Below are 22960 nucleotides of genomic sequence, written 5' to 3' on the forward strand. Positions count from 1 at the left end.
TTCTTTTTAAGCACAAACAAAATCCCCTAGCTATCAGCAGTAGGGTTGGGTTGGTTTTTTGGGGGGGTAAGGAGGGGTGGGAGGAGGTTTGGTTTGGTTTGGTTTGGTTTTTTAGTTCTGGGAAAAAAATCTGAAAATACTTTTTATTTAAAATAAACCTATTTTGTGGCTTCCTCCAAATAGCTCATCTAGTACTTCTCATTCCTGATTAAAGACTGCCTGCAGATGCAGGTTATGCTTGAATAGGACCACAATTCAGAAAAAAGCTGCTCTGCCCTCTGAGGTCTAAATAGTTCAAGAAACGGGACAATTCAAAACTGCTGACCATAGCTGGTTCTGACATCATTGCCTCAGCCACACATCTTGTTCCACCACTCAGTCACTGACTTAACTTGTGGGGGAAAGTCTGCTGTGCTCCTTTCAGCTCTGTGCCATTTGGAGTTGCAGTGGTGCTGGGGAGGAATTTTGTTGTGTCCAACATGGTGTGAGCATCATCCTGAGCAACAACAGTCACTGTAATCCAGCAGCAGGGAATAGAAGAGGAGGAGATGACTTAAAAATGTGTAACATGGAGTAAGATCCAGGTGTTGTCATTGCAGGAATGACCATATTCCTTCTTAGTTTATAAAATCAGTGTATTTCTCATGAATTTTTGCTGGGGGTTGGAGAAGGGGGGGCGTGTGATAGTGAAAGGTCTTTGTCTTTGGAGTCAAAATCTTATGTTTAATTGTTTTGAAAATTGGAAGTCAGGTTTTAAACTATGTGAAATTAGAAGGTCGTGAGCATGGGCTGAATAGACTGGGTGTGACCTAAACTGTGGAAAAACCAGGCAGCCACGTTGTTCATTGCTTGGAATTTGAGTCTTTTTTTCATATGGAGCTCCAGATTCCATCTGTGACAGTAATCTTGCTTGGAAATAACAAATGATTTGACCACAGTCTCTGTGGGAGACCAAAGATAAAAGGAAGACTCTTTTTGTTGCCTCTAGTTACAGGAGGGAGGAGATAGAAGCAGAGGGATGGAGAGAGGGGCATAGGCAAACAGGGTAGCTTACTGTTGCCTTAATACTTGCAGCAACCTTTCCTTTTGCTGAACAGGAGTTATAATTTAATCATAATTGGTAACAGACAGTTCGTGTGCTTGATCTCAGACTCTTCAGAGTTGGAATTCTGCATCTGATGTATGTGTTTATGTGCTCTTTCCCACTGTAATGTATGGTTTTATAAGCCCAGCACACTTTCATGTGCATATGTAAATAACTTATGTTCAAACACTTATGCAGACACTGTATGGGTAAAAACTGTAAGCAGACTCTGTCCAGAGACAACTGGGAGAGACAGTGGTCAGAGGAAGTATTTGAATCACTTGCTATGTTGATACAAAAAAATTTTCTGCTGATTGCAGAGATATTGTTAGGATAGGATAAGGGGTAATAGCTTCAAACTGAAAGATAGATTAGCTATTAGTAAGAAATTCTTTACTGCGGGAGTGGTGAGACACTAGGACAGGTTGCCCAGAGAAGCTGTGGCTGCCCCATCCCTGGTAGTGTCCAAGGCCAGGTTGGCAGAGCTGAAGAGCATTGAGATTACAGCATTAGGCATCCCAACCAAGCCACTTACTTATTCTCAGTGAGAGCTTTGACATCAGAAGAGAGGCACGGCCTGTGCCACCTTTGAAAAGGGATTAGACATGGTTTCTTAGTCTCTTGCCTTTTCTGACTTCTTTTGGAAAATTTTTCTTCTCCCAACACAGCTGTCATTGATCACAGATGGGGCCCACATAGGGAGAAGAGTGTCTGCTCTGTAATTGGGAGCTCTCTGTGAACCTGAGGTGGGACAAAAAGGACATTTGTCTTCTCCAAGCAAGCCCTCAGCATCTGCCTCATTGCCAAGAATGAATCTTGTCCTGAAGTGCTATCTTTAGGTCGCTGCGCCCTATGATCATGGAGAGCAGCAGGGATGCCCCCTGCCCTGCTTGGGCTTTCTGAAGCAGCATGTTTTGTGATTCCCAGGCTTCTGTGTGCTTATGGAGGAAAGAACCTCCAGCACTGGCTGTGGGAAAGGTACCTGTTTGATTTGCCGCTGGAAGTGGAGTCATGTTTACGGTCTGGGGGAGCTTATCAGGTTACTCTTCAGCGAGGGTGTGGTGCTACAGAAACTTTTTAATAGTAAAGTTCAGTTGTGTTGCGTAGAACTGGGTGAATACTACAACAGGAGCATGTGGTTGGAGGGGAGGAAAAGGGATGGGAAGGAAACACATGCCCATAATCGCTTTTGTAAAGGTGAGAAGGAAAAGCAGGCATCTGTTGCTCCCTGAGGCTGGCAGAGCTGTGGGATTGTGCTGCCTGACCACTGGCACAAGTACAGCTTCAAATACCACCAGCTGTCCCACGGGCTGATGCTGAACAAACAACTTTTGCCTTTCAAAAGCTTGATTGTACAACATCTTTCTTTTCTCTTACTAAATAAAATGCAGTTGTTGCATGGGCTCTACCAATGGCTCCTTCATCAGTGCAGATGAGTGGAGAAGGGAGAGATGAGGCCTGCAAGTCCTTCTCCCCTGTTGTCAACACCCCTCATAGTGAGCAATTGCTTGATCTGTGCAGAAGTACAAATCAGAAGGAGTAAAATGAAATACAGAAAGTAGAATACTGATACCCATATTACCAAAATTTAAAGTCTGGTATTCCACTAAAATTAGCTTTTCAGTGATCTTTTAGTGAGCAGTTTGTACTCCAGATTTTAAATTATTTTAGACCTACAAAGTTCCCTGCAGAAAGACAATTAACTCCTGATGAAAATTTTGATTAGCCAGCCCATTGCTGCCTTAGGGTTTCCTGAATAACAATGCTTCATTTTGCTGGGTTGCCAGTGGGCAAAGACACTCATGCTGGGATGCACAGAGGGAAGGGAAGTTGTCCAAGGCTGCAGGAATCGGCGCTGGGGTCTGCCTGTGCAACCAGTAGGGGCCAGGGCAGGGCACGAGGAGCTCAGGGAGTTCCATCTGCCTCAGGTCCAGCTGCTGAACAGGGGTCCATCCCAGTGCTCACAGTAAAATCCAGCAGGAGTAAGGCTACCAAAAGCTGGTTTTTGAATTCAAGGTTAAATTGTCACTTGGACCATAGCTCTGGAAAATGGGGTGTTTAATGGAGTCTTCTGACAAACCCTTGGCGTACAAAATAATCACAATTATGGAATCCTTGCCAAAATTATGAATCCATTCTCCTTGCATCCAGTAGGTTTTTGGCTAATAAGTACACTTTTTCAGATTGCCAGACTGGTATTCTGTCAACACAGTTGTAACATGGCTGTTTCATTGCTCCTTGTGAGCTGCTTCAGCATCCCTTACTTGGGCAAGTGGCAATGAAATCAAATTCACGTGCATGAGTGTACTGTGGCATAAAAGATAGGAGTGCCCATTTGAAAATCAGATTATATAGAATGAAAAGTCTGTGGTGCAACCTGGCTGGTGTATTAAAGTGTAACTATTTCACCTAAGATAGAGGGGGCAAAAAAGTAATTAAATGCACTGTAAAATTTGCAATTCTTAAACTGTAATTATCCCATGTTAAGCAATTGTAAAACCTGTTCTTTAGTCCAAGTATTGTCCTGTAACATGTGGTGTTGTTCTTTAATTATCTAGGAAAATGATCTAATATTTGAATCCAATTTATGTGTAGATAGGAAGAGACTGGAGATAAATGCTTTCAGATGGAGCAGAACAAAATTCCGGTGCTCTGGAGATAAAACTTCCTTATTGTTAATTAAAACTAATCTGTAGTAGCATAGCTTGGTTATTTGGAAAAGTTCTGTGTATTTTTTCCTCTATGGAAAAAAGACTGTAGTCTGACCTCTGGGGCTCTTTAATTAACATTTAAGAGCCAAGTTGTTGTGTTTTATAAAAGTCACATATGCCTCATACCTTTAATAAAGGTTCCATTTTGTTGCACAATAGCTTACTCTATTTATTTCAAAGTACCCCATTTTCTAAGGTCTCTAAGTATGTTGCTTTTGTTCAGTGATTTAGATTTGTTGTCTCATGGCGCCTGTTAAATTGGATCCAGCTATTAGCAAAATGTACTCATTTTCCCTGAAGCCAGTCTCCTGTTTGCAGACCAAAAGGCTTAGTAAAGTCTAGCTTCCTTTCTCCTCTTAACAAAGGCATGGTTTAAATTACTTGTTTTCTAAATCTTACTGGTAGACCTCAGAAGTAAAATATTTATTTTTTGTTTTATGATTGAGAACACGAGCAAGCCTGATCATTGCAATGTAACATGTGAAGCTTTCTTTGAGGATGTTTTCTAGGCTTGTCTGATTGTCAAGGGGGGGGATTCTGCCCCTCTGCCCCCTCAGGTGAGACCCCCCTGCAGAGCTGCTCCAGCCCTGGGGAACAGCACAGGGAGGACATGGAGCTGCTGGAGAGAGTCCAGAGGAGGGTCAGCAAGGTGATCAGAGGGATGGAGCACCTCTCCTATGAGGAAAGGCTGAGAGAACTGGGATTGTTCAGTCTGGAAAAGAGAAGGCTTTAAAGTGACCCAGTTACAGCCTTTCAGTACCTGAAGGGAGCCTACAGGAAATATGGAGAGAGACTTTTCACAGGGGCCTGGAGGGAGTGGACAAGGGGGAATGGCTTCAAACTCAGAGAGAGCAGGTTTAGATTAGATGTTTTAGATTAGATGTTTTTGGAAAAAAATTCTTTAATGTGATGGTGGTGAGGCAGTACAACAGGTTGGCCAGAGAAATTATGGGTGCCCCATCCCTGAAGATGTCCAAGACCAGGTTGGATGGGGCTTGGAGCAACCTGGTCTAGTGGAAGGTGTTCCTGCCCATGGCAGGGGATGGGACTGGATGATCTTTAAGATCCCTTTCAACACAAGCCATTCTATGATTGTGTGGCACAGGGGAGAATAATATGGATTAGATAAAGGAATTTATCACCCAGCTCAGAAAAAATTAGTATATCTTTCATTTAAGATGTGTTGAAAATAGCTCAAAAATGTTGTTTCCCTGGTATGTATGTCACTGGGAGCTTTTCTTTCGAAAGTCAAGCCATCCATGTGATGCCTTAGATGGGTTTAGTCCATCAGCTTCAAGCACCATTTCCCAAAGGTCTTGGCCCAGATTGTTGAAACAAGAGGACTGTCCTTAGAGATGGATTATTAGTATATTTTATGTAAGTATTTATTTCCCTTAACTAATCTCATGCAGCAGCTTGTATTGTCTGAAAACAGACTAAGCATAATTTTGGTTTCCTGTTATCTTCCATAGCACTGTAACTCAAACAGGTAATGTTTGAGATACAAATAATATTTATATTAAAATGAAATTAAAAGATACTATGAGGCCCCTGGAGTTATTTGTATAAGATGCTGCTCCTAAATTTAGAACTCTGCTGTCTGGCAGCATCCTTTCCAAGATGTTCTGTTGAGGTGCTAGCCAATATTTACATCTCAGTGTGGTTGATGTTTATGAAAATCAAATATTGTACTTGAGACAGTCACTGTCTCAGTATCTTCCTGCCACTGGACTGTGCCTCAGAAATGCACTACTAATAGCAGTAGTGTCTTGCAGAAATCACAGTAACAAACTCTATTTAGCTTACAAAGCCGGCAGTGGCAATGTCTGCACCACCTCCAGAAGCAGGGCAGGAGGAAAAAAAACCTATTTCCAAGCCATGAGGATCCATCCAGGAGGAGTCTGAGGTGTCAGCAGGCCCCCATCACCCCTGTGCCCACTGCTCCCCATCCTGGGGGGGGTCAGGCATGGGCTTGGAAGGACAGCTCCTGCAGGCTAAGGGAAGAAATTGTGTTTCCAACTTTGGCATGTGGGTCCTTGCAGCTGCCAGACCAGTAACAGTGTGTGTGGGTGGTTGGACAGTTGAAGGTGTTGCTTCAGATCCAGAAAAGTCCTGTGTGCTTTCTGCCAGCAATAACAGGATGGATTGCTGTACATTACTTTTCAGGTTTGGTTTGTTGTTCATGGTGTAAGCAGCCAAAGTGACATATGGTGTGCATCTCTGAACTGTGCAGAACAGCTCAGAGAAACATGCAGGGAGAAAACTGGGAGAGGACTAATGCATTCTTATTTTTGCCACTGAGTATTTGCTCCTGGGAGGAAAAGAAAAGCCAAGAAGAGTACACACAGGATGCAGTATGGTTAGCTCAGTCCTACCACAAGCTCCTCAGTTTTCAAAATTTCCTTTTGAGTCTGTTTTGTCAACAGTGCCTGCTCACATGACTCATTCACGGGGCTGGGAGGATGTGGGGCCTGGTTCACTTTTCCCACTCTAAGCGTTGGACGAGACTCTGGGAATTGAATTATTTTTTTCCACACTACTGTTATGTGACTAAAAGTCTTATGTTCATGGAATCAGCCTAGGGCGCGGAGTATCCCAGAAAAATTGCTTCTTTATAGTGCAGTGGAGTATCTGGGGAATTAATGCCTTTGCTGTAACTGAGGTCTGGGAACTGTGGCTGTCGTGGGCAGGGGCAGGAGAGAACCAAGGTGTGAGTGCAGCCCACGTTATCCAGGGTACCCCCTGCCCCTCCTGGGCTCCAGCCAGCCCTGATGCCCGTGCTCTCCTCCCTGAGGTCCCACACAAGCCATGGGGGGGCCCCCGGGCTGACTGAGCCCCCGGTTCCACGGTGTGATTCTCCCCAGTTTGCTCTGCCATGGGAGCATCTGGGGCTTGGGGAGACAGGAGACAAACGTGTAATCTGAGGATAACAGACATGCTGCTTCTGGCCCAGCTGGCAGAGTGCCAGCATTTCGGATCTGGGAACATGCTGGGATTTGTGCTCACCCTGGGAAAGAAAGGAAGAAAGGCAAAGGAGAGAAAGGAAAGTGTGTTCTGTCCCAGACCTCACTCAGCAAATAAATAGTTTTTAACTGTTTGAAAGGAGGTTGGTTGCCAAAGACAGAACAGTTAAGGGAGTAGGCACAGCTTAATTCCATGTTTTCCAAAGTCCTTGGGATTCTGATGATCAGGCCACGGTGCAAATGTCAGTCAGTCCCACATGACGTTGGTATGTGAAGTAAGACCATGTGAGTGGCTTCACAGAGAGAACTTCTGTTCTGCTGTCCATGCAGCTACAGGGGTTGCACCACAAAATATGTTTTGGGGGCAAACTGGCTTGTGAGCCAGGTCCCTACTTCTTTTCGAGAGTACTCAGAAATACAGGCCCTAAAGTCTTGTGACTCCTCCTTTAGGAGCAATAGATGTTTTAATAACTTCAGGGGAAAAACCAGCTCCACCAGGAGGCATGAAGAGAGCCCCATCCCAGAATACATTATAATCTGCTGTTGAAATATCCCCACTGAAGGCACAGTTTGAGATCTTGAGCAGCTACAAAAGCTGGACTTGATTGCTCACCTCCTGGGTAAGTGCTGTAACTGCTGGACCATGAGAAGTAGAAGAGCAGTGATCACAGGAGGGGACCACAGTCCCTTTCTCCTCCCTACAGTTCTCCACATCACTTTGAGAATACATAAGAAATCCTGTTTGGTTTTTTTTGTTTGGTTGGGTTTTTTTTTAATATATGGCAAAATGTGCAAAATAAAATATATCTGCAGTCTTTTAAATGTGTTTATATTCTGTTTGGTTAATTCACTCTACAGATGGGAGAGGGGTATGTTAAGTTTTGAGCCTGGATAGTTTTGTCCAGGCATGGAGCTACTTGGTGCTGTGAGAAACACCCTGTGACAAAGCTGGATTGCCTGGGAAGAGTTTTACTGCTGAAACATTTAGTGTCTCGAGGGAGAAGCAGCAGCTGGGTAGGGCTTTGAAAGTCTACATTATGAATATGGGCATCTACTGCAAAGTGAGCTGAACCTTGGAAAGCTATTTCTTTTGTAAATTGAGCTTCGGTTCCACTGGCAGGAATCTTAACAGCTGTTATTCTGTCAGCAAAAAGCTTTAAGAGACAGCAATTATTCCTTACCATGCACTGCACTGTAACTGTTAGGGATCTTACACGCAGTGAGCGCAAAATCCACTTGGCCCCAAAACCCTGCAGCTTTTTATTTCATTCGTGAGTGAATTTATTTCATTCAAACTATTGTGTGTAAGGGGTTGGTGGAAAGGCATATCAAGTACACAAAAAGGACTCTTCCACGACCTGTGAGCGTTTATAATTTATTAATTATGCTACTAGAATTAACATCTAATTACATAAATCTGTGAAATTTTTTCCTGAGATGTAAAGTTGCTAAGAACTAGTATGAAAAGGAAATTATTTTCAAATACCTTATTTCCAAAAGCACAAGAATACTCTAGTGTGCCTTTCCCCCCCTCCCTTTCTGGCTCCCATTCTCAATGTTATCAGAAATCTGTCATTCAGAAAAAGGTTCATGCTCAGTTACTTGATATAAGCACAATTTGGACTCAGTTTTGAAAAAATATTAGAACTGCTAATGTTTTATTCTTATCATGAAAGGTGATTGTTCTTAGGTGCCCTGACTTTTGAAAGATTGTAAGAGCAAAGGCTATAACAGAAGGATTGGGAGTTATTCCCCCTGCCTGTTTTCCTTTTGTGTCAGTGCTGAACCACTAATGGAATATCAAATGTTAGTCTGGTCACTGCCCACAACTGGGCAAGCCTTGCTGGAGAGTCAGATGACACTACAAAAAGTAGCTAAGAACAAAGTCAGAAATGTAAAGGCAACAACATAAAGACACATATGGAATTCATGTTCATACTACTTAAATAAAAACATTTTTTCAGTTGTGATTTACCTGAAAATTTAATTTCAGAATGTCAGTGACTGTTTTTGTCAATGTGTATGTCCATGGTGGAACAGCATAATGGCTTCTCAAATACAGATGGATATTACATGCTTTACAAGGCGCTTAAAACCTGTTACTAGCAAAGATATGGTGGCAAAACTGTTTAGTTTAACTGAAAGCTCCCTGTTTCATGGGTTTATATCTAACTCTTACCCTTTTTGCACAGGTGAAATACTAGTACAGAATTATATTTATGACTTGTGTTCCCACAGGTTCGTCATCGGTGGTGTGAGCTTGTCATTAAACACAAGTATGTGCCTGGGTATGGAGATGTGGAGAGATTTCTCAGAGAAGATCAGGTAAGTTACATTTAAATTAGCATTTTGAAAACAATCAACTTTTTGACACCCTTAATCTGAAACAAAAAAAAATATTTTAATATATTTTCTTGCTGCAGTTTGTCAAAAACTTGTCTGTGTATTCAGTTTTTGCCTCTTCTGCCAGTTAAACGTTGTAGTTTAAGGAAGCCACCGAGGGTAGGTGTCTGCAACCCCCCCGAGCATCCTAATCTTCTGTCCAGTGGTAAAATAGGATATAATCCATCCTCTTCTTCCCTTTTATGCAACCTAGAGGTAGCAATGATGCTGGGAAGACATTTCCCAGCACTGGTTCCTTTTGCAGGGTGGTGAAGGCAGGTCTGACTGGGAATGCTGCCAGAAGATTCTGAAGGCCTTAAAAGGCTGTCCTTACATGTCCTTACAATAGCCTTTTATTTAGGCCATTGTGAACTTAAAATTCTAATTGTACCCCTGCCTTGTTCTTTCTATTTCAATTTTATTTATTTTTATTCACTGTGAACTCTATAAAATTGAGACATTCTCTGCCTAGGATGACTGTTATTTATTTAAAATGTATGTAAAAAAATACAGAATGGTGCAAGATATGTCAAAGTCTAGGCAAGACATTAATGTCTTTACCTTTTATGCTGACAATGAACAAAGCCATTTGCAGCCAATGAGGATTTTGTGCTTTCAGGCAATGCAGCACAATTGAATTATTGCAGTCTGGCCTACTCTTTCTTCTAGCTCTGAAGCATACCACCTATTTATATCTCAGCCAATAAAAGGTCCCAGAGTTCTTGGCAAACTCTTTATTAATAGAAAAAATAAAGACATAAAGAAACATTTTTTCACAAGGAGTTATAAATATTGTGCATATTTTTATTCTGTGAAAGGATTGATAACCACCAGCAGAACCTGGAGGATGAAGGGCCAGGAAATCCTTGAGTTGAAAAAACCTTACAGAATTGCATTATGTTTGAAATAGATATTTTGCCAAATAAAGACATTTTCTACAGTGCAGGGAAATAATTTTTGCAACTTTTTAAATGTAATCTTCATTTCATGTACTTCAGCAGTGCATAGAGTTTATGGCACAACCAGTTTCTAGAGTGATTACCACTCAGAGCAGTTGCAGGCCCTTACTGATCATGAAAGACAGTTTTTTGAAACGTCTGGGCAAAAATACAGATGTGACTATTTAAAGCCTTTTCAGGTCTACAAAACACCAGTTTCTTTACAGCATGTTAATATTTAGGCCTGGGGGAAAAATTATTAGCACTAGGTAGAGAAGGCGATTCTTATTTGGAAGGAAGTTCCAGCATTTTTAAACCCTCAGTGGAAGTGAGTGGAGCCTCTGCAAGGCCTGGGCTGTGGCTGCCAGACCTGGTGCAACTGCAGACCTTGGAAATGTGAGTCCTTGGTTCTCTGCTGTCAGAGACCTCAGGGGATTGCCAAGGAGTCTGGCAGCTTTCTGCCACTCTGAGACTTTTTCCTTTAATTTCAGTCTTTGTTAAGCTTTAAATTTCCCTTCTTGTTGAAGCTGGTTTTTTAAGGCTTAGCAGCCAATGCTAGAAATTGTGTTTAATTATGTTAAAAACTGTTTTCTCCATGCTATCAAAATTTTTCCTATCCTGCAAGTCCAAACAATAATTGTAAAAGTCAGCATGCTAAGATGCTAATATTTTGTTGCATGTGTAATCCTATTTTGGTAAGTGCAGCTTAAGACTCGCTGAATTCCTGTAATTAGCTGAAAAAAATTGTGTCATCAGAAAAAAAAGGCAATCCCCAGTTTGTTTCCTGTTAAGTAGCCAGTGCTTTCCTGGCAGTGTCAAAGGGGCCCAGATCTCATGCTCAGGTGCCCCATTACAATTTTTATAGCTGCTGTGTCCAGAATAAGTAGTTAGAGAGAGCCTTCTTACCAGCCCAGGATTTGTGCATATTCAGTTGTATCTCAGGTGTAAAGGGGAGTGTGAAACACAGACCTGACCATATTCAGTTGATGTCCAGTTACCAAACTGCCAAATGGGCATTTCAGAGTGGGTTGCCTCAGTCTCTGTTCATGGATGACTGTCTAAACATCCCAATTGGAAAGAAAATGTGTAGCCTGTTGAAGGAAAGACAAACTGTTTTCTTAAGGGACATTTGGAAACAAATCAGGTTGTGGATAAAAGAAAAGAGTATTCAACTTGAAGAGTGGCAAGGAAAGTGGAGTAAGAGTTTTGTTTCTTTTTAAGTAACGTAGACCTTTTATATTAATAATCTGTTTTTACACACTTAACACAGCATATAGACAACAATGCTTAGGCTAAAAAGATCCAGGGAAAACTACTTCTTTTTGTGGGGAGGGTGGGTGTAATAGAGTATGTGGTATTTTCTGTGTTTTGGATTGTTTGTTTTGTTTCATTTTCAGTTTAAATGAGTACTGGGAGGTCAATGGAATGACTAGTTGTTACTGGTAGTAGGATGCCTGTGTGTTATGTTCCTCTTTCAGGCTATGGGGGTGTATCTCTATGGTGAATTAATGGTGAATGAAGATGCAAAACAACAAGAACTTGCACGTAAAAGCTTTGCCTCAGCACAGGAACATATGGATGTGTCCTCAGCCAAAGTGGTGGCAGAGATGTTGTTCTGAAGAGGTGATTTTTCATTTTAATCTAAACACCCTGATTTTGCTTCATAAAGAAAGAACATGCAGAGCTCACTAAACTTTGGCATACTGTGCTGCCTGGGGCTGCTCAGGTCGAGAAGTAACTCTTGTTAAATATCTTGTTGGGTTTTTTTCTTTTTTTTAAGCCCAGTTGCAGGAGCAGTGAGTGACACACATGTAGGCACCAGCTGGAGAACAGGCCTTGTTGTAAATGTTGTAATGGACTATACAAGAGGCAACTGTAAGTCCAAAGGGCCAAGGAAGGCCAGGCTCTGCCTGCAGTTGTTTCCCATTCTGTATTAACAGTGCTTACAGACGTTGCAGTTGTGCAAGGAGCATTTCTGTTTAATGGAGCTGCCTGTTTACTTGGTAGGCAGCACAGTCTTTGAAAAGAGTCTTATCCCACAGTGGAAATATGAAGCTTTGGGCTTGAAAGCAAATCTGAATTATTTGGAAGCAAGCTGATAATTCAAATGTTTTTGTGTTAAGGGTAGTGAGGCTTTTGAAGATTGATTATGAGGTAAGAAGAGTAGCCTTAACATGAAGAAGCTGGCTTGTTTACCAAATTGGTGGGGAGAAATCACCAGAGAAGAAGCAGAATTGCAAAAAGTATTCATGGAATAATTGCTGTAGACTATAAACTGGTAATTTGCAAAGGTGCTTCCCACTTCTCAGTCTGTTTGAGGAGTCAGAGGCAACCTTACAGTGTCCCACGTGCACGTTCAACATACAAGCAATGAATTAAGAATGGTGTGAAGGTTTCTTACAGCACAGCACACCTCAGATCTTTGATACAACTCACTCACCCAACAGACTGATTGCCTTGGTTGTTCATGTAACTTTATGGTTAATTTGTGGTATCAAAATTCAGGCATCTAATTTAGCAAAATCATCATCATCTAATTGGTACCAAGTAGAAATCTCAATTTTCTCCTGTTTAAGCAGTATTTGACAGTGATTTCCACTTGATTTCTTGGGGTTTACTACATTTATATGAAATACAGCAAATGACAGGTTCTATGAAAGCAAGTGCAAGTTTGTTTATGAAAAGCCATGTTATTCTTCTGTATAGACAGGAAGTGTGCCTGCCAAGAAAAATTTTTGGGAAAGGTGGATCAGACTGTAGAGTGCCAGGATATCAGTTGTGGAGTAGGGGAGCCACCTTTTAAAACAGGTACAGCTCAGAGACTCTTGTCTACTCCCAGTTCCCAAGGACTCACAGGAATTTGAGTTACGTTCAACAATTCTTAATCTGTGAGATGTCTTCTAGTGAAGGCCACCTTCTGAAGGCCAGAAACATGGAGATGCAGTTTGTTCTGGTACTACTGTACTAGGAACTGACTTCTTATAGTTCCTTGAATAATAAAATCAAAATTTCTACAAGCTTCTGATGGTAAGTACCTAGCACAGGAAGATGACATGGTGTGTCTGTGTGAGCAATAGTCTAGAATCGCCCCTTGGACTTTCCAGACAGACTAGAAGTGTGTGATGAGCTGTGACATAAAGTCTAAAGATACTGAGTCCAATACTCTGTGTGACTGCTCCATTTCCTTTTAATGTTGTGGCTGTTTGGGTTCCTGGCATGATGATTTGTGATTTAAGATTAAAATCACATTGCCAGGGATTACCACAGAGCCATGACCGCAGCTGCTAGCATGAACCTCACCATAACTGTCTGAACCGTGCACAGCGTGGAACCCTCTCCAGCCAGGAAACAAAACCAAACCAAAAAAAAACCAAACCAAAAAAGAGGAGAGCAGCAGAGCATCACAGAAGACCCTTCTCCGAAAATGATCTCTGCCGAGTCGGAGACCTCTCTGGTGAGGTGCAGAGCTTAGCTGATTGGTGAACAGTGATTGTTTCCCTCTTTGTTCACAGTGGCTAAGTTCTGCACCTGAGGAGAAAGGAGAGGAGACTCTGTGCAGGGCAGAGAGTGTTTGCTGGCTGAGATACCTTGCTGCTGGATGGGTAGATTTGGAGTGAATGCATGTGTGTGAGGTTCAGTATATGGAGGATAAGAGGCAGAGGTGACTTAGGGAGGACCAAAGACTTTTAGCTGAGAATAAACAGCGCTCCTGAAGTTCTCAGTCTGACTGCAAGCGTAAGGTGTTGCCTACAGTAATTTGGTTTCCATCTTCCCTAAAGGTCAGAGGAAATACTGTCTGTGACTTTAAGCTGAAATTGTCAATAAAGCTTTGTTTTATAGTCTTCTCTTTAATGGATGCTGTCCTGCTCTCTCTGCAGTTGTAGTTTAGTCTGTGTGTCATTCGCAGGAAACGGTGGCAGCTCCAGTCGGACACCACTGACGGTGCTGCTGTTGTTCCAGGCTGTGGATGGACCCGTCCTCCGGTGCCTACTGAGCTGATATCAGTTCTCATTTTACACACTGGCTCAGTTCAGCAGGAACAGGAGTCGAGCCCTAGAGCAAAAAAAGCTGTACCTTTTCTAGGAGCCGTTGAGAAATGTTGGTGCCGTTTTCTCTCAGAAAATGCCCCGGTGTACATTGTGATGTCCTGATGTTAAACACTGAATGGCCTGAGGTGGAAAAGCTGCCTCAGTACTGTTTAGAGAACTGTGTGTGGTTATGTAGCACATCACACAGTATTGTTCTGGGAACTTGCCTCCAACATCATGTTCAGAGTAACCTGCTAATAAGCAAGAGAATATGGTTCCACCATGAACCCTCCCCATCCTCCCCAGCCCCTGTGGTAGCTCAAGGACACTGCAGGGAACAGCAGTTCTTAACTCTGCAGCCACAGCCACTCTCTGCTGGTAACCTGGAAAACAACTCCTTTTGGAAAGCTGGGGCAATCAAGAATGCACAGATATTCCTTCACCGTGGCAGAGTAATAACTTTAAATGCTGTTTCCATTGCAGGAAAGATCACAGAGAAACCCTTTTAATAGATCTGCTTCTAAACCCCGATGGTACTGGGATTTGACTGACCCGGAACATCAAAGGAAGGATTTTGTGACTGCTAAAACAATCATTTGACAGAAATATTTACCTTTCTGTATTTCCAGAGGCTCACTGTAACTGAGACCACATGCACACAAAAACTACACACACACGTGTTACTCTGGCTTTAGGTGATCCTTTGATTCAAGACATTTGGGGTTTGCAGATTCCAAGGGCTCTTGATTTGAACAATTTATGCACTGCAGTAATTTGGAGATTCTGAAATTTGATTAAACTGTATTGTATACTTCGTCATATTAAAAAATGCCTCACATAAAATCAGCAGGAGCTGGGATGGGACTTGGGAGATTAAGTAGAAGCATAAATAATCTGTGGAAAGTGACCTACCATCATCCTGGTGAAGGGATGGGACTGAAGGAAAAACAAAGATCAGCATTTTCTCTCTGTGATGTTTAGGTTAAATTTTACCAGAAATGTCAGCCCTGTTTTCTGAAAGTGTCTTTTATACCCCTGTGCTGCTCCTTTTGCACAGTGATATGTCAATTTTAGCTCTTCTTTCCTGATCAGTGGAGCACTACATTTCTAGAAGACATTTTAATTGGTCCTTTCAGAGAGTAAGAATTTAAAACACAAAAATCTGTGAACATATTTCCTTTGTACTCTGTTGTTTTACATAAAATGATCTTGTAAAAATAAATATTTTTTTTCAAGTATGTCTAGTTCTTTCCACTGCACAGTGGTTCAGCACTCACAAACTTGGGAAAAAGAATGACCCCATTTCTGGTTTTGCAGCAGGAGAAAAGCAGCTGAAAGATGTTAGTTAATGGATATTAACAAGAAAAATTAAATGTGGTAATTTCTTTTAAATTTTTGTTCTCAGCATCTAAAGTAAGAGCCTTCCTCATCAGTGACTTCAGCACAAAGAGTACAGTTCCTTTTCACCTCACCACGTTTTCTGACCTCTCCCTTTCCAGGCTTACAGTGTCAAAACCTGAGTGACGGGATACTCAGCGAGTTCTTTCAAGTGCAGCAAGAGTGAGGAAATTGTCCAAGAATGGCCCAGACACCACACTGACTTCTGTGGTCACAGTCAGAGATGGAGCTCTGACAGGAGCCCATTCAGAAAAGAGTTCTGCTTCATTTCACAGGTTTTTCTGCAGAGGCCACCAGCTTGCTTTTTGCTTTTTCCATTGTGTTAGGGAAAAAACCCAGAGCTGGATAAGACTCTTGCATAAGACACACAGAAATAAAATACACTGCAAGCCTCTTCATAGCCACTCCTGTTAAAACTACTGGGCGAGTAAGGCACTCCTCACCTCTGTAAATATCATCACATTTGGTTTCTTTCAAAACAAGCTACTTGCATTTTTTGTTAATATTGAGCACAGCAGTAGTTTGTTCTGTTTGCTGCAGCTGTTCCAGTCTGTCTCAGCAGTATTAACTTGAATATTTCCCTCACCACAACTTTGTGATCCATCATTCATGGTAGCAACTGAGAAAATGAACAGAAACTAAAACACTAACACCAAACAACCTAAAAAAATGGCAAAGAGGTGGCAATCTTGGCCCTTTATCAGGTTTTATAGGGCCTTTTGTTGCTAATCCAAGCACTGTGAAATACAGTAAGGCTTCAGATTAGGAAGAAAACTAAAGGCAGCATTGAATAGTTCTGTGACTTACTCATCATGAGTAAGAGATAATAGGAGATTCATGTATGTATTATATAGTAGGGTCATTATCATGATACAAGCATTTCCTTAGTTTAAAATCCTTCTGAATCATGAAAAAACCACTGGAAGTGAGCCACAGACTGTCATTTAACTATTTGAGTTTTTAATAGGCCCCACTGAAAGCTTAGCAGAAAAAAACCAACGTTACTCATTTTACTCAAGATTTTACTCTCCAGGTGGGTGTTTCTATGTTATTTCCCTGAGCTGTAGGCTCTAATTGTAGTAAATAAGTGAACAAAAAAAACCCCAAACATTTCCAAACTTACTGTAACTAAAATAATTATTGGAAAACATGTTTTATCAAATGATCCCTCCATCCAGGAATCGGAGTCAGTGATCTTTGTGGGTCCCTTCCAACTCAGTGTATTCTATGATTCTACAATCCAGAGCTGACTGTCAACACAGTAAAATCCAATGGAACTGCACAGTTGTTGTTTGTTCTTAAGCACAGTCAGGCTTTTGGGGCCAGTGGCAGAAATGTAACAACATTAAATGGGCATTTGGAGGTGAACACTTAAGACCTGAAGTCTGGTGTCCATTGCCATGTCAGTGTGTGTGACTGTGACAAACACAGACACCCCTGGAGGTGGCTTCTGCTCTACTTATGTTTCATTCTACCTCTGTTTCATAGTCAGCCCTCTCTGAATAAAATACACCATTTTGTAAGGGTGGGTTTTTGAGGGTAAGGCCCATCCCTAACTCAGTCTTCTCCAAGCACAGTGGCAATTCTACCCTGAATAGCACTAGAAAGTCCAGACTATCTCCCACTTATCCCATCAGGCCACCATCTGGTTGGGATCAGGGTGATTCTTTTCTGGATGTAGCTTTTAACTGTAAAAATGAATCTCAGATGAAATTAAAACTGTATCCATACAGTTAGGCAAGGGTCACCATCTATTGTCCTGTGCCACTTACTGGGTCACTTCTTCAGAATAAAGGCAGAGCACAACAAGGGGTGACCTGGCAGTCCCTTGGCCCCACACAGGACATGAATTCCTGGGCACACATGTTCTCTTCCAAGCCCAGAGTGACACAGACCACTCTGCTGACAGCTTTGTTTGCTCTGCAGCTTTGCTGGGAGGTGTTTGCAGCTGCTGCTGTCTCTATGCTTTCTCCTTTAGCAGGGAATTAGCTGTACCCTATTGTCCATTCCTCACACACAGTGGGGAAGGGAAAAGGTCTGGAAGCAAATCTAACCAGAAATGCAAACTGAGCGAGTGGGCAGCTTGAGGAAACAAGAAGGCTTACTAAGCCTAAAGAAAACCCTATTCCACAACACTGATTCTTAATATCTAAATGCAAATTAATAAATCTCTTGGTCTTTATAATGAATCTTGTGGTCTTTTAAAGCTGTAAAATATCTAGAATTCATGAGTTATGTTTGATGTCTTCCATAACAGGAAAAGATTTTAACATACACCTGAGTGCATTTCTGTTCTTGCCCCCAGTCTTTGATGCCTAGATTAGTAGTAAAATAAATAAATAAATAAAAATAATAAATTGCAAGAAAGGACAATGAAGCAACTAAATAGAGGGGCCTGACTCATCTAGAATTTCACCACAAGTATACTGAGTTTAGGCACATATACAAAATACTTTAAGTGAACATAGACACTGACATGGATATGTTCCTTTGTTTCTGTGGGCTCAATATGCTGGAAAAATTATTTTAAAACTTACCCTGCTGCCAGGCTGGCATCACTGAAATATGCCAGTGCACAAAGAAATTGAGACATCTGTACACTGCTTGGGAGATTAACTTCATTTGTGTGCTTGCTGTGGCTTAAACTGAGTGCATATTTTCTGCACAAAATTAAGACCTGATTCCTGGTGCTTATAGCTGCCAGCACAGGCATTTGCTCTAACTATTACCTGAAAGCATGCAGAAATTGCAGTTGTGTAAAGATTTGCTTTTGCATGGTAATTTATACATCAGGAAACAGAACTTAATTTTCAGCTGAGCACTGCAGTGTATTAGCAAAGTACCCCAACAGCACCACCATGCAAAAGCCTGGTTTGCTTTTTGCCCCACTGTGGCCATGCCAGCTCTGCTGGTTTTGGCACCCTCTGAGCAGCAGCTGAACATCACTGCACACTTTGTTTAATGTAGCTCACTTCAGTCATCTCTGAAAATTCCATGTCTGACTGCTCCAGGCTATTCCTCTGGGCCTGCTGGGACCTGTGTCTCTCCTGACACTCACTGTGGGACATTCCATTCATGAGCCCGTTGCTGCTTTGCCACTGTCATCATCCCCAGCCCTCCTGACTCCCTCTGAACAGGCTGCTTTGAGAAGCTGGTGTTTGGCACCATAACATATTTCACTTCATCTTTAATCTTGAAAGGACAGGGGTCATCATCTGCCACACAGAAAAAACCTTTTTTCTTTTGTTTTTTAACCTCAGGTTGTTACATCACAGCAATGTGTAACTCTGTTTGGCAGTTGTCTTGTATCTGGTAGTAAGAGTTATTTGCTTTACAACTGTACCCCCTTACAGCCAACTCCTGCAAATACAACAAAACTAAAAATTACAATTTGCCAGCAACCATCTTACTCCAGTCTGCATCTGTCTCTTGGTGTGCCCCAAACTCACCTATTTAACTGCCAAACAGGACCAATCAAAGTTCATTCCAATTTACTCAATTTCACATCTGAAAAACACTATTACTTTTTCTTGTTCCCTAACTGTAGGGAACCTCACTGCCCCTCATTCTGCCTTTCACATGCCCCTTCAGCCAACATTTCCCTACATGTCCTACAGCCCTGGCATCCTCCTTAATTTCTGTTCCCAGAAGTGACATGGCAATATTACTCCACAATACTGACATCAAGATTTTGTCATTGCCACCACTCGAGCTGAAACTGCCCATCATTATCATCTCTTGTTCCTTTTGACTATACAAAGGCTTTTTAATAAGCTCCCAATTTTAGTTGAGGGAAAAAATTGTCTCTCTTGGCTTGAATATAAAAAAGATGCAACTACATGACATAAATGCTGAACTCTTTCCTTCTTTGCATGAAGAGTCAGATGAATAATCACAAGACTGTCAGTTTTATGCACAAACAAGAAAGCCCATCTACTGACATTTTATGGTTCCTACACCCACCTACCCCTAGCATTTGCCTCTCCTTTCTTCAGTCAAATCACAGGAATAACAAGTTTCCCACTTGACAGCTGGGAGGAAAGAATGGGAATGGGGAATCAGTCATACTAAGAAAATAGTAAGACCAGTCTTTTTTAGTTCTGAGGGTACCTGATTCTCTCTTTTACCAGCTGAAGGAGAGATGTGACACTGAGAAAAGCTCCACACAGCAGAACAAAGGTAAATGCTGGAAGTTGGTGTATTTTTAGCATATTTTTGCATCAAGAGCTTTCAGCATCAAAACCACAGGCTTGTAACATGCAAAACCCAAAATCACCAAAAATTATACCCCTCTCTGTCTTGAAATACAGCTGTTAAAGACTGTGGTTTCTGATTATGTTTTAGAGGTGGTGAGGACCCACTGCTCCCAGTGCAGTCAGGAAGGAGGAGCTTGCTCTGTGAATGTCTGAAAACTTGGAGCTAAACTGTCTTTCAGATTCACAAAAGAAAACTGAATTGATAGGAAAATCATGGAAGTGGCACAACAACAGGATGTCACATGGCAATCCTTTTCATATTTTCTTTAAACAGATGTGGATTGCCAGACTCTGCAATGCATTTTGAAGAACTGTCCCAAAGTGGAGTTAAAGTTTAAGTGGTGGACAGTTACTGGCCTGTTCAAATGCATGATTTTTGAAGCAGAGAGGAGACAGCATCAACACCAAACTCTCTTCTTCTTTCATTTCTCTCTGATAACAATTAAGTTTGCCAAATCTGAAGAAATCAGAGCAGGGAACAGCTGACTTACAGACTGCATGGTTAGGTGTAAGTATATGAGTGAAGGATCTCAGTAGAAAAAACAGATATTCAACCCATGTGTGATTTTATATGCAAGTTCTTCAACTTCATTCTACAATGTTTATGTAAGTTCAGGGTATTCCATTCTAAAAATAAAACCACCAACAACAAAAAAGATAAACTGACTAGATCTACCATTTGTACATTCATCTTGGATCCTGGGCAGAAAGGAAGAGAAGAAAAAAAAAGGTAATGCTTCTGCCTGAAGAGTAACCATGTCTGAGAGCTTGCTCTGCCAATCCAGCAAGCAAAGAAATCAAGATCAGAAAAACTATGATGAAAAATAGTCAGCAGCTATCATCTGAAACCTTTAAATCCCAACAGAATTATCTTTCCAAAACAATTGTTATAGCTCAACTGCAAGGTTTGGGCTTGACATTTGCTCAGTGTCCACTCATGGCCTGGGTCAAGCCAGTCAGAGAAAGCAACTGCAGCAATTCAGTGTGGCCTGGGAGGTGTGTGGTGCAGGGTATTGCTGAGCACTGACCACTGTGTTCTAGCAGAGAAGCACAAAAGAAAGGAAGGTTGAAACTATCATGTGAAACTGTTATGTGGGTTTTGCAATGCATTTGAAGAAGAAAATCAGTGGTTTATAGAGACAAGATTTGTCCTTCTGTCATGCCTCCAGAAAAGACAGTAATGGTTCTGCCTACTGGGAATCCCCAAAGTGCCTGAACTTGCAGACACACATCATGGCCATATTCCAAGGCCTCACTCCTCCTCCATGGAATGTAATACTGGCTTTTCTCTCTCTGTTCACAGGCATCTGAAGCTGACGTGGAAGTGCAGCACAGTCATGAGATTAAAAGCACTTAAACACTTACTGGTGGCTTCTACAGGGAATGACAGTGCACAGGGGAAATTGAATCTTCAAGCTACCATTACAAGTTGGTTTGAAATAAAAAAGCTGAAGTCCTGTTTTCAGAAAACTTACAGATAGTAGAAGTCATGGCATCATCAGTCAAAACCAACAAAAGTTGCTTTCTCATATGTGAAATATTAACAGAACTTCTAACAGTAGTAGGCACATGATATATTGCAAGAACCTGTTTTGGAAGCCTCGAAATAAACTCACAAGCTAAGAAATAAAATCAAAGGATCAAGGAGTGAGTAAACTGTACATACAGGCTAACTGGCACATACCCATGGGAAATCTCAAAGACAGTGTATTTCAGTATGTTTGGTCAAGAATATGTAAAAACATAATCTCTTCAAGATGTCAGTGTGCATCTGCAGAAGTTCATGGGCCTAACAGATATTTTTATGGAAAAGGATAGAAAAGAGAGGGTCATTGTTCCTATCATCTCACCTAATCTCAGAGGGGAAAAAGGGTTCTAGCACAGAAGCCGGTGGGGCTCAGTGACAGAGCTTTAAACTATCTTGGCTGGGGGAAAGGGACAAAATTTGTATCACAAGGAAAAACTGTATCACAAACTTGCCAGAGGAGTGGACCTCATATGAATACTGCTATGAATTAAGTGTGGGATGCCTCTAGCACTACAGTGGTTTAACTACTGGTGTTGCCCAGCAAAACATGTAGATTGCATAACGAAGTCATTGCAGACTATTGGGAAAGTATAAAAACATGGATGCAAACACATGCTCGGTGTTCTCATGGAGGACTCCTCCCAGAACAATCCAGGGGTTGACTTTTCAAATGTGGGTCTAGTAGGAAACTACACTTCCATGTTACAAATTATCACCTTTCTACACACTTCTTATATCACAAGAAAAACTGCATTTTAATTAGCATGGCATTTTTAGCATGAATTACGTATTCACTTACTACTTATTCACAGAGAACATGAGTATTTTATTCTGTTGTTAGATAATACAGCAACAAAATGGAGTAAACCTGGTTTAACAGTGTTTGTTTAATAACTGCAAGTAATTTTTGCTAGATGTTTTATCATAAACTTGTATAATGCTAATTTGGTATTGTACCAAGCCAAACACACCACACTGGCATGAATTTCAGCTTACCAAAACTAATATTATCTCACTTGCATCCTCAGACTGTTTATTAACACCTCTTTGCACTTACAATGCTGTGAGTACAGAAACTTAATCACAAACCCTAGAAGTAACTGATTAACATGTTACTGCTGGTCAGCTAAACTGCAGTATCTGACAAGATACCTGTTCCTATAATACATCTCAAAATGAAATGTGTTCTGCTTTGTACTGGCACTGTACTGAGATATGGATTAAATGAAAGCCATAGACGTGGTCTTTTTTTTTTTCCCCCTGAAGAAAATCCACAGAAATCACCTGGCCCCATGCTGGCAAGCTTGCAGAATTCAAAAAGCTGTAACTTAGCAGCCTTAGACTGGAAAGAAGCATAATCAACAAGGAAGTAAAATTTACTGTCTGTGTTCTTATTCAAAGCAATGCCTTGAAGCAGAAGGATTTTGAACAGTTCTCTGTGCTCAGTGCACATCCACAACCAGGGTGTGACCTGGAGACAGAAGGCCAGGGAATGAGCTACTGGAAGCCTGATTTCAGAACTCGTTGGCTGGTTCAGCATAAAAGTACAACCCTGAGGGCTCCAAGGAACATTTACAGAAAGCAGCAATTACAGAGGAGAAGATGCACATTGGATGGGCAATACAGGAGCCATGACATGAGAAATCTCCATTACTCAGATCTACCAAATCAC

The 22960-nt window shown here is 41.5% G+C and overlaps 1 protein-coding gene across 13 annotated transcripts in view; it reads left to right on the forward strand.

The window, feature by feature from the left end:
• The window catches only part of AOPEP (aminopeptidase O (putative)), a 161637-nt gene extending 139111 nt beyond the window's left edge, over window positions 1-22526 (forward strand). For 9 of the 13 annotated variants that reach the window (XM_051777338.1, XM_051777337.1, XM_051777336.1 and 6 more), the window contains 3 exons: window positions 8997-9083; window positions 11557-11701; window positions 14590-15341. In XM_051777338.1, coding sequence (XP_051633298.1) covers window positions 8997-9083; window positions 11557-11697 — 228 coding nt within the window. In that variant the 3' untranslated portion in view covers window positions 11698-11701; window positions 14590-15341. Of the gene's footprint in view, window positions 1-8996; window positions 9084-11556; window positions 11702-14589; window positions 15342-15605; window positions 15901-21063 lie in introns of those variants that run through there. The other 4 variants (XM_051777340.1, XM_051777346.1, XM_051777347.1 and 1 more) reach the window with 4 other exon arrangements.
• The last annotated feature ends 434 nt before the right edge of the window (window positions 22527-22960 follow it).

The sequence above is a fragment of the Manacus candei genome, unplaced genomic scaffold (assembly GCF_025592945.1).
Source record: "Manacus candei isolate 608988 ecotype Guabito, Panama unplaced genomic scaffold, ASM2559294v1 h1tg000010l, whole genome shotgun sequence".
Lineage (NCBI taxonomy): Eukaryota > Metazoa > Chordata > Aves > Passeriformes > Pipridae > Manacus > Manacus candei.